The 11806-nt window shown below is 33.1% G+C and overlaps 1 protein-coding gene across 1 annotated transcript; it reads left to right on the top strand.

The window, feature by feature from the left end:
* The first annotated feature begins 9826 nt into the window (after window positions 1-9826).
* On the top strand, window positions 9827-11078 carry LOC149237180 (antimicrobial ginkbilobin-2-like protein). Its single transcript, XM_089369184.1, has 2 exons — window positions 9827-10634; window positions 10734-11078. The coding sequence occupies exons 1-2, from the start codon at window positions 9827-9829 to the stop codon at window positions 10871-10873; spliced, it is 948 nt and encodes a 315-aa protein (XP_089225310.1). The 3' UTR covers window positions 10874-11078.
* Window positions 11079-11806: the final 728 nt, after the last annotated feature.

The following is an 11806-nucleotide window of genomic DNA, read 5'->3' as shown; positions in this document are numbered from 1 at the left end:
CTTTTGGCCTCACTACAACTCAATCTGGGAAAGACGTGTAGCGATCACGTATCTACTCAGTGATAAGCTACCACCATTTTAGCTAGTTTATTTTCATTTTGTATCTTTGCAATTTCAAAACTTTCCATTTATTAATAGAATACAAGTTTCATTGTATCTTTATGTTCTGATTATAACCATGAATTTTATTTTATTCCCTTCATGAATTTGGATCATCACACTCATACATTACTATTCTATGATTAGTCTTCATCTTATTTAATCATTAAGATTGGACTACTCTTAAACTTGATTAATAGTTAAGTTTGATTAGTGGTTAATTAAATGATTAACAATTAATTAAGATTAATAAATATTTATTTATTTATAATTATAATTATAATACTTAAATTAATATTTTATTAATTAGGATTCTCAAGAACCGAATTTAATTTGACTGACATTAAGAAAATATTATTATTTTGTTACTTACAATTATTATTTTATTATTTAATATTTTATTTTCTTTATGATCTAACAAGGTACGATCCCCTCAAAATAATAAAGGATAAGAGGATAGGTGGGAGTGACTCAAGGAAATTAATGAAGGCTGGTAACATTAATTATGGGTTGTTAACTTTCATGAGGAGGGGGGAGGGGGAGGGGGAATCAGGAAGATAAGTGCAGGCAATTTTGGGAGAGAGGGATTCTTACTTGGGAACTTTGGGGAAATTTGGGGGGATCGGTTTGGTTTTGGCATTTTGAGTTGATTTTTAGGTTTGGAACTTTGGATTTTAGAGGTTTGGATATCAAAGAGGTGTATTTTAGTGTTGGACAATAGAGGGGTGTTGGCATAGGGATATCATACACACTATACCCATAGTTTGGACTACGGCTCGAAGGGCTAGGGAACTCTTGGATGTTACCTAGATAGTAAGTCAGATATAATTTCCTAGATGGCATGGTGGGATATTAATTTGAGTGGTCCCAAAAGGAGCACCATAACCAAGCCACCATAACTAGGTATTACTCTTCTTGTTATTTAAGTTATGAAAATTTCCGTAAATAAAATTTCTTTTACATGCTTTTAATATGTTGTGACAAATATATCTTGAGATGTTAAATATGTTGGATATTGTTTTGTTTTGAAATTGTGGAATTTTTTTATACTTTGAGGACTCCATAATGGGTTCTGACAATTAATGGATGGTAAGTGTTCTTAGTCTAAGGGAACACTACGTCGAGTGTCCAAAAATTATATCAATTTCACTTCATTCAAAACCTAGAGGCCAACACTTAGTCCATGTGTAAACTTGAGGGATTTGATCTTGGAATCTCGTAGTACATAATATTTCAGATGGAATTTCCGAGTTGGTATGATGGCATATTCAATTAGGTGGTCCCAAAAGGAGCACCACAATCAAGCAACTATAACCAGATATTCTTTTTCTTAGTTTTAAGATATGAAAATTTCCATTAATCAAATTTATTTTACATGCTTTTAATATGTTGTGACAAATATATCTTGAGGTTTTAAATATGTTGTTTTTTTTCTTTGAAATTCTGCAAGTTTGATATAGTTTCGGGACCCTAAATAGGTTCTTACAAATAATGGATAATGAGTATTCTTAGGTTATGCGAACACTACTAGGAGTCTCCAAAAAATTCTACCAAATTCACTTCATCCAAACGCTAGAGGCCAACACGTAGTCCATGTGTAAACTCGAGGGAATTGAACTTGGAATCTCGTGGTACATAATATTTTGGATGGACTTTCCTAGTTGGCATGATGGCAGATTCAATTGGGTTTTCCTAAAAGGAGCACCGCAACCAAGCGACTGCAACCGAGTATTTTTTTTCTTATTGTTTAAGTTATGAAAATTTCCATAAATCAAATTTCTTCTACATGATTTTTGTTGTTGAATTTTGATATAATTTGAGGACCCTAAAATAGGTTCTTACAAATGGTGGATGGTGAGTCTTCTTAGGTTAAGCGAATACTCTTGGGATTCTCCAAAAATTATACCAATTTCACTTCATCCAAACCATATAGGCGTGCATACTCATCTTTCCCTTGTTAAAGGAAGTCGTTATTGAGAATTGAGGATGCCCTAAAATGAGAAAGTAGATCCTTTAATGCTGACTAAAACATATTTTTGTGTGATAATGAGCTAATGAATCCCACAAGGTTGAGCAAGACTAGCAAGGTCATAGTAATAGAAATACATAAATCTCTTGCACATTACATCATCTCTTCCACAAACATGTTCACTACTAACTTAGCTATTATGTAGACATATTCATTTCATTGTTCATCTCAGAACAATCCCATTCCTTTCTTTCAAAAACCCATTCATCTCACTATAGAGTTGTGGTCAGGATGGTAGTTACTAATTTTTATGCAAATAGGTTGTTTAAAAGACCTAAATATAATATCAAGATAACTTTGATCAGTCACATCTCCTTGTAAGTAATAATTTTATAAGTGAATCTCGACAAAATTCCATTCAAAAATGTTTCTTTCAACAATATAATAGCATAAAATAAGTCTTATGTAAAGCATATTATAAAAAATGTTAGCAATATATATATATATATATATATATATATATATATATATATATATATATATATATATATATTAAAAAAAATCAACAATTGGGCTAGTCTTGTATTCCCATAATATGGGATCAATTACAAACACTAACACTATAACCCCTAGGTGAACTATGCCACCCCAAAACATAAGCCATAAGTAAACTAAAAAAAAATGAAAATAGAATCTTATAGTACATAATACGTCATTTCCATAGTGATGAGTAACTAAGTTGTCGCTAACTATCATTAAATTGATTAAAAAACAAATTATTAATAATTTATTTTATTAACATTTTTTTTAATTATATTTATTTAAATGTAAACTTAAATGATTTAAGTGTCCAGAGTTTTATCCCTACCGAATAAAAAATATGTACAATGTCACGATATGTATATTTTGTACATTATGATGATGATGATGATGGTTAACGTCCCCTGAGACCAAACATTGGTCTATTAGACCTAAAGAAACAAATTATTTATTTTGATTTAAGATTTTATTCCTATGCTCAAAAAGCTTGGAGAGAAGCCTTCCGAGCTCACTATAATTTTGACATTGTAAAAGGCTAGGAAGGTCAGTATTGTAACAAAGATTGTGAAACTGAGATCTAATGTGGTTGTACGCGGGGCACTCTAAGAGGAAGTGGTTTTCATCGTCGATGTTCCTATTCTCACATATATGGCAGATCCTTTCCATCCATGGCGTTTTAGGAACTGCCCAACGACCTGTTTCACTATGGAGCTCATGAGAATTCGTTCTAATCTTTGATATATTAATTTTCTTCTTTGAGCTAGTTAAAATAGAGAGATACTTCTGATCTTCTAAGGAGGGGTTGATGACCTTCTTATAATAACTTAATTTTCTTTTAGCCGCTAAAACTTTCTCACACCACATTTTTTCTTTGAACAAAGAAATAACAATATCTTTAATGTTATTTATGTCTTGCAATGCATCATTCTCGTTGATCTCCCAATAGTTTAACCAGGTCCTTGTGTCTTTATGACACCCCTCATTGAGCCTTATGTAGTTTTGGCTAGAATTTAAAGCTAGCTTAGGAAGTCTATGATCGTGTATGTTATTGAGTTTGTGCTTGTACAACAGAAACCTAATCATAGCTAGGCTCTCAATAGGGGAAGGACCTCCTTCTATAAGGAGAATAGGATAGGGTGTATTACTTTTAATTTTCAAGTTATAAGTTATAAAACGCTTCTGGATTTGCTCAATATTTCTCCATGATTCTCTGGAGATACTGCAACCCCAAACCTCACAACCATATAAGATAACAGGAGTGACTAAAGTTTCAAAGAGGAACTTCTTTTTATCCCACATTACGAGGTTTGTTGCTTTACAATTATTTTCAAGACCAAAATAAGATTTCCACCCCCCATTAATCCTTTTCTCAATGCTATGGTTCCAGTTGAGCTTGTGACGAATATCAATTCCTAGGTACTTGTAAGAATACACTTCCTCGAAGTTATTATTGTCATACATAAAATTAGCGTAAGTGTCCTTCTTGGATTTGATAATAATATCTTTTGTTTTGTCAGTGTTAACAATCATACCCATGGTAGAGCAGAAATCCTTAAGAAGCCTGAGCTACTTATCAAGATTAGATGGGCACCTTGCCAAAAGAACATTATCGTTAGCATAGAGAAGAAGGATGACGATGATCCCAGCTAAGATCGTGCCATCACATCCTACTTCCTCTAAATAGACTTCAAGCTTATCAATGTAAATGCCAAATAGGGTAAGGGAGAGGGGGAAACCTTGTTTAACTCCGATGTTACACTTAATATCTTTCGACCACCCCTCATTGCTCTTTAGCTTGGCAATTACATTCTCATATAACCTTATAGCGGCAACTCTTAACTCGAGAGGAACCTTTAGCTCTTCTAATATATTCCAAAGGTTTTATCTAGGAACTGTATTGAAAGTCTTTCTAAAGTCCACAAAGCAACAAAATAAATTGGATTTATCATTACGGCATTCCTCCGCAATGATCCTAAGCGTAACAAGGTGGTCCGTTGTTGAGTGATGCCTTTTGAAACTTGCTTGGCCTTTAGCCCGCTTACCTTCACTTTCAAGCCATATGCTTAACTTCTTTTCCAAAATACTACCATATAACTTGGCTAAGAGAGGGCCGATCATAATTGTTCGATAATTAGAGGGGTTATTTGTATCCCCACTTGTAAAAATAGGGATAATGAGGCTCTCAGTCCAAGGTTTTGGGAACCCTTGCTTGACTGCTTGATTGAAAAGCTTGTGAATGTGGGGGATGAGGACAGGACCTCCAATTTTTAAGATTTCCGCCTGGTAACCTTCAATGTCCTTAGCTTTCCCATTAGTGAGGCGACTAACCCCAAACTTAATGTCTTCTAAAGAGAAAACTTCTTTTGTTGTAAGTAGGGTTTCCAAATTATCCATGACATTTGGAGATTCATCAAGCTTTTTAAGATAGGAATTCCAATTGTGAAGAGAAATTTTATTATTATCTTTAGTCTTCCTAGTCAGAATATGCCTCCAAAATTTCTTAGGAGTTACCTTAGAGAGGTGTAAGAGATTCTCCTATCTTTGACGAATGTACTGCCTCTTTTTCCTTTTAGTTAGGACTTTGTATATTTTTATCTGTCCATTTTAAGAGATTCATCAACAGCTTCCTTAATTTCTCTCCTCGCACTTTTACAATCTTTGTCATACCATGGATTGGTTTTGATATTTCTTTTATTATTTGAAACTTCAATTGAGAACTTGTTAATAGAATATGAGAGGGTTGTAGTAAAATTATGATAGAGGTCTTCTATGTTGTCTATACTAGATAAAGGAAGCAAATTAGTTTTTAATTCATTTAGAAAGAGATCATTTTTATTTCTATCAAATATTAAGTTCTTTTGGTTATAAGTATTATTTTCTGTGGGAACTCTATGCATGGCAAAATTGAGAGTTATAAGTAAAGGCCTATGATCAGAGTCAGGTTCGTGGTCGTTTAAGATATCAAAATTTATTTTTTCCTTGTATAATGGGAGATCAGAAATAACGTAGTCTACCACGCTGCTACCAAGTCCATGGATGCAGGTCATCTTGTTGGAATTGTGCCACTTCTTTAGACCGTTGCAAATTATGAGATCCTGAGCACTACAGAGCTTGACTAGCTCTGACCCAAACAAATTTTCCCCGAGGTCTTCAGAGCTCATTTTGTACCTACTAGCTAGAGTAGGGTCTTCGTCTAACCAAAGAGGATTAGGGTTGGAATGATTGCTTAGAATAATAGCTTGGTTGTTTGAAGTTCAAGCATTAAAGTCACCTATTAAAAGGATATTACCGTCATTCCTTAAGCTAGAAATATCATTCTCTAAACCATTGTAAGGGTTAGTTTTATCTAGATTCTTCTTCTTATAGAAGTTAGAATTGATGGGGGGAAAATAACATATTGCTATGTAGGACTTTTTATTATTAATGTCTCTCATCTATATCCAACTATATCGGTTGTGAGGGTCGTTTTTATGAATCCTAGCATGGGGGGAGATGTTCTTCTTAATGTAACAGCTATTCCCCCAATGCCTCTATGGGAGGATTTCTTGTTTTAGGTAGACCATAGCGTAAAGCCATCTATGTTAGGGGCCTTAGATTCTTCATGCTCCCAAGTTTCAACAAGCAAAATAATATCAACATCATTTGAAATCCAACTTAGCTTGGGGTCTTTGTTCCATGGGAAGCCTCGATAGTTCCAACAAAGGATCCAGAGCATGTTTAATTGCTATTGATTACTATCTTTTTGGTTTCTATCTCGAATAAGGGATTTTCTATTTCTGATTATTGCCCATTTTCCTTCCTTTCTAGCTTCTTTTACCTTTTGAACCTCCTTTCTTAATTCTTCTTGATCTTTTGGAATGAGATATTCATTTATGAATATTCCCATTCCTTTTAGACTTTAGGTTTTACTAAGTATGTGGTACTTATGATCAGTGGAGCTCACCTTTATGAGGACTAGTCTTCCTTTATTCTCGGTTAATTTCCCCAACCTTGCTGCTTCTGTGAGACACATTGTTTCAATTTGTAATCTATTATGTAATTTTGTCTGGGCTAAGGCTAAAGTATCCTCATCTACTTCCTCTTTTAGATCAAAGATTATAAGGTTCAAGACCCTTTTGTTATGTTTGTGGTCTAATTCTATTACTTTTTTCATTTCATCTTTAATTGGTTTGATATCTAACTTATCTACCACATTATTTAGGGTGAGGCGGCTATTAACTTTTTTTTCTAGTTCTTTAATTATGTCTTTCATTTTAAGATTCTCTAAAGTATTAGCATCTCCTTGATGGGATGGTTGGTTAGTATCTTGGTTTTGTTTTTCTATAACTTGCAATCTAGTCTTCATTCCCTCCATTTTATTCTCCAGTAGTTCTATTTTATTTTCTATTTGTTTTTGGATTGTGTTTTCAAGAGATGCAAATTTATTTTCTAACATGGCTTCTAACTCTTTTTGTAGCTTGGCTTCTCTTTCTTCTCTACGTTTCTCTAAAGACTCTATATACTCATAAAGGCCTTGTAGAGTAACTGTGCTAGGTCTGCCCTTGGTAATCTTTGGTAACTGTGGTGAAATATTCATACTTGAAATTATATGAGCAAATATGTATTAGAAAAAGAAAAAGATAAGGAATGTGTGCACCTAATATCAACAAACCTGACTGCAGATCGCTCGTGCCCACCGTAGCCCACAGACCAAAGAATATATGCGAAGAATATATAGAGTACGTTTTTAACTCTTTCACCGAGCCTCAGAACTCTTTCACCGAAGAATATATGTGAAGAATATATAAAGTACGTGTTTAACTCTTTCATCGAGCCTCAGAACTCTTTCACCGAAGTATATATAGAGTACGTGTTTAACTCTTTCATCGAGCCTCAGAACTCTTTCACCGAAGAAAATATGCGAAGAATATATAGAGTATGTTTTTAACTCTTTCACTGAGCCTCAGAACTCTTTCACCGAAGAATATATGCGAAGAATATATAGAGTACGTGTTTAACTCTTTCACCGAAGAATATATAGAGTATGTTTTTAACTCTCTCACCGAGCCTCAGAACTCTTTCACGGAAGAATATATGTGAAGAATATATAGATTACGTGGTTAACTCTTTCACCGAGCCTAGAACTCTTTCACCGAAGAATATATGCAAAGAATTTATAGAGTATGTTTTTAACTCTTTCACCGAACCTCAAAATTCTTTCACCAGAAAATATATGACAAAATATATATAAAATACGTGTTTAACTCTTTCACCAAACCTCAGAGCTTATATAATCCTTACTTTTAACAAATACTAATAATTTTTAGAAATCAAACCGGTAAAACAAACGTCTTTCGGAATTTCCAAAGAGAATGATGTATTAGTGATTCATGAACTTGGTCGTTGTTATACGTCGCGATTTTTTCACATTAATTTATTAAAAGAATTAATTGCTTTCGATAGTTTTCTTAAAAGGTTGTATTTTATAAAGTTATTTTTCATTCGTTAAAACTGTTATTAATAAATTATCTATTTAGTGTTTATTAAGTCTTCTGAAGTAGAGACATTTAAATTGGTCGAAAAGTGAAAACAACCATAAAATATTTTCAACTCCTTGAATGTTTATCCCCTTTTCGGGATTTGAATATTAAATTAAAGATTGATAAAATATAATGTTTATAAAATTATTTGATTTTCCATTAATAAAATAATTTTTAACTCGTTGAATATTTATTCCCGTTTCGGGATTTGAAGATTAAATTAAAGATTGATAAAACATAATGTTTATAAAATTATTTGATTTTCCATTAATAAAATAATTTTCATTATAATGTGTGGCCTTTACGCATATCTCTATCTTTCAATTATTTTTAATGTATTTTTTATGATGTTTAAATTTTTTTGGGAATAATAAAAGAGTATTATTAAAAATATAAAGTAATGAACTGCTTTTGTTTTCGAATAGTCTCTTAAAAGTAAATATGATGAGAAATCATATTTTAAATATAAGTGGTTTTACATGATAATGATAATAATATATTTGAATGTATGGTATAAAATAATATTATAAATGATAAAATATAATTATGGGGAGAGGTTTTTAGTTTAGTGTGGTAAAGATATATTATGTAATGCAATGTCTTCATTTTAATTTGGAAAATAAAAATGATTTTAAGTTGATAAAAAATATAAATTATTATTTTTTATAAATTATTGTTTGTGGTTTTGGTTTGAGGGAGAGGAGAATTTATATTATTGACTTATGGTATTTATGTGAAATATAGTCCATTTAAAATGGAAATTAAACAAATCTAGATTCATTTTGATTCTTGATCTATCAAAAATCTAGAAAGTTAAAATCTCTTGAGAAAATAAATTTACACTGGTTATACTAATAAAGTCTTAGAATAAAGATAAAAATAAATAATGATTTGAATATAAGAATTTTTGATAAAAATATTTTATTTTAATATATTAAAAAATATAATAATAAAAAATAATATTTTGAATATAAAATTTTTCAATAATAATAATATATTTTAAACTATCATAACTAGTATTCTAAAATTTTAATTTAACTAACAGTAATTATTAAAGTGTAGTCTAACATAGAGGAGTTGCCCCGAAAGTTATGGAAATTTTAGTAATATTTAGAGAAAATCCGGCAAGGATTTTCGGAAATCCTTTTTAAACTTCAAAATTTTAGGTGTCCTAGAGGTTTTTGATGGTGCTGAATCCATTTCCACCATCAAAAACACAATTCAAACACTGCTTCTATAAGATTTTTTGAAATTTTTTTGCCCAGATTCTAACCGCTTTTGACAGCCTAGGCAATTCCTCAGCCTCAGTAGACACTCAATTATTAAATAAATAAAAAGTGGAAATTTAACCTTAATGAAATATACCTAGATATCCTAGACTTTTAAACCTAACCCACGACTGAAAATACTGTCAAATAAAAATCTGGCTCTGCTATAATCAAATTTGATCCAGGTATCTAAAGAACCTGAATCATGGAAATAGGTGGAGGAGGCAGCGGGTCACAGTGACTGGGCAACTAACAAGGATAAGATATTACTGGTGGAGGCAAGTTGGACAATATTCCACGCAGTAGAAAATCTGAAAATTAATACGACAAGTTCAACTTTATAAGGCCATTGGATTACACTAGCTGCCCCTACACTGCCGTGCCTTCAGGTAGCACCGCAACTAGGCATAGACGCAAAAGAGGAGGTGGTTATGGCGATGGACACGAAATCAGTGTTTGGCAGTGTGTTACTTATAGTCACTCTAGCTACGGGTATCGGATTAGCAGTGGCTGATCCGGAGACTCCTACCGTTTGGAGCAACTGTGGGAATAGCGGCAATTATACAATTAGAAACGGTAGTCCGTTTCAACTTAATCTAAACCAGGTTTTGGATTTACTGGTGAACAATGTTTATGCCAGCGGATTCAATACCTCTAGTATTGTTGCTCAGGGGGCAAACAGTAATAGCACGGTTTATGGGCTTGTGCAGTGCAGGGGAGATTTAGATTCTTCCGATTGCAAACAGTGCGCATCGACGGCCAAAGCAAATCTTGTCCAGCGATGTCACAACACTTCTGGATTTATTCAACTAGACGGTTGCTTCTTGCGTTACGACAATGACATTGAGAGTACGAAGAATACGCCAATAAGTATTCTCTGCAACACTGGGGACAGCACTCGGCCACAGCAGTTCACAGATGCTATTAAGGCCCGCCTCTCAAATATTACCCTTGAAGCTGCTCAGAGTCCCAAACTTTTCGCTGCAGATACAGCCGCTGAGCCTTCTAGTCTAACGGGGATGATCTACAGGTTAGGGCAGTGTTGGAGACATCTGTCCCGGACAAGCTGCGGATCGTGCCTAACCTATGCCTTAGAAAATATATTCAACTGCCAAAGTGGAGCTCTGGGGGCACAATTCGGATCTCAGAACTGCTATTTGCGTTACGAGGTTTATGAATTCTTCGACAGTTCCGTTATCTCGCCACCTGCAGCAGCAGAAAGTCCTCCCGTATCCTCCGGTATATTCTACACCTACTTTACCATGATAGTTAATCTAGTGGTTTAATTCTGGTCAACTAACACACAAATCTACTAAGAATATTTGTGCAATTTTGCAGAACATAAAAAATCTATGACGTTTGCGATAACTCTGGGCGTAGTAGCCGTCGGTATGCTTGGATTAATTGCTGCCATGGTGATTTTGAGGAGGAAATGTTTCTCTACTCTCGAACGTACAGACGAGAAGCCTGGAAAATGAGTGGAAAATCTTCCATTCCCACAAACCCTATCTTTTTAGGGCCATCAATATTTCTGTAACTATAGTTCTATTAATCATTGATATTTCTAGAGCTATAACTTTATTAATGTATAGGGTATATATTACTCCTTACATTAATGGATCCAGAAATATTGGTTGCTCTTTAGTAGATCTAGATAGGATTATCGTAATGTACATCGTTCAGAAGACCTTGTCAAAACATCATGCAGTGCAGCAACTTCTTCGACGAGGCCTTCCGATCGCCGATCCGGAGGTGCTTAGCTGGAGCCGACATGAAGTCAAAAAGTCTCAGTATTATCTTTAACTTCGTTTATTATTTTATCTTCTCAGTTATTTTATCTTCAGAGTCATTTAAATCCATTGGGATGCATAAGCTGAAGGAATTCAAAGTCGATCTTTAAAAAGTTCAGTTATCTGCTATTTTAAAGATTAAAGTTGGAAGTGGCCTGCAAATGCAAATTGTCCAGTTGCACTTGCAGATTATCTATAATTATCTTGGCGAAATAAATAAGTAATTTACTGAACAATCGGGATTTAGCCACAAACCCAGTTGAACTTAGTTCATCTTGCGATACCGCTGGTATCAAATGATTACTTTCTACATAATTTTGTGCTATCAAGGTGTGTAATTTTTATAAGTGCGAAACTTCTCAGTGTGTAATTAATATAGTAACTTTAATTCTTTTTGGTTATGGGTTTGTAAGTGTAATGGTTAGAATATGTGGTCTCTCTTAAAAGGTTATATATTCAAATTTAATAATAGAGTATTTATACTTTGTAAATTTTAAATAAAAATATTTTTCTATAAATTTTTTTATATATCACATTGATATAATTTAAAATAAAAATAATAAAAAATAATATTAATTTAAATAATAAAATTAATAAAAAATAATGTTAATTTAAATCCAT

This window comes from Pinus tabuliformis, chromosome 8 (assembly GCF_031772625.1).
Source record: "Pinus tabuliformis cultivar Carrire ecotype Pingquan chromosome 8, CPIR1, whole genome shotgun sequence".
Taxonomy (NCBI): domain Eukaryota; kingdom Viridiplantae; phylum Streptophyta; class Pinopsida; order Pinales; family Pinaceae; genus Pinus; species Pinus tabuliformis.
Note: the sequence above shows the minus strand (reverse complement) of the source record. Positions and strands in the feature narration are given on the sequence as shown.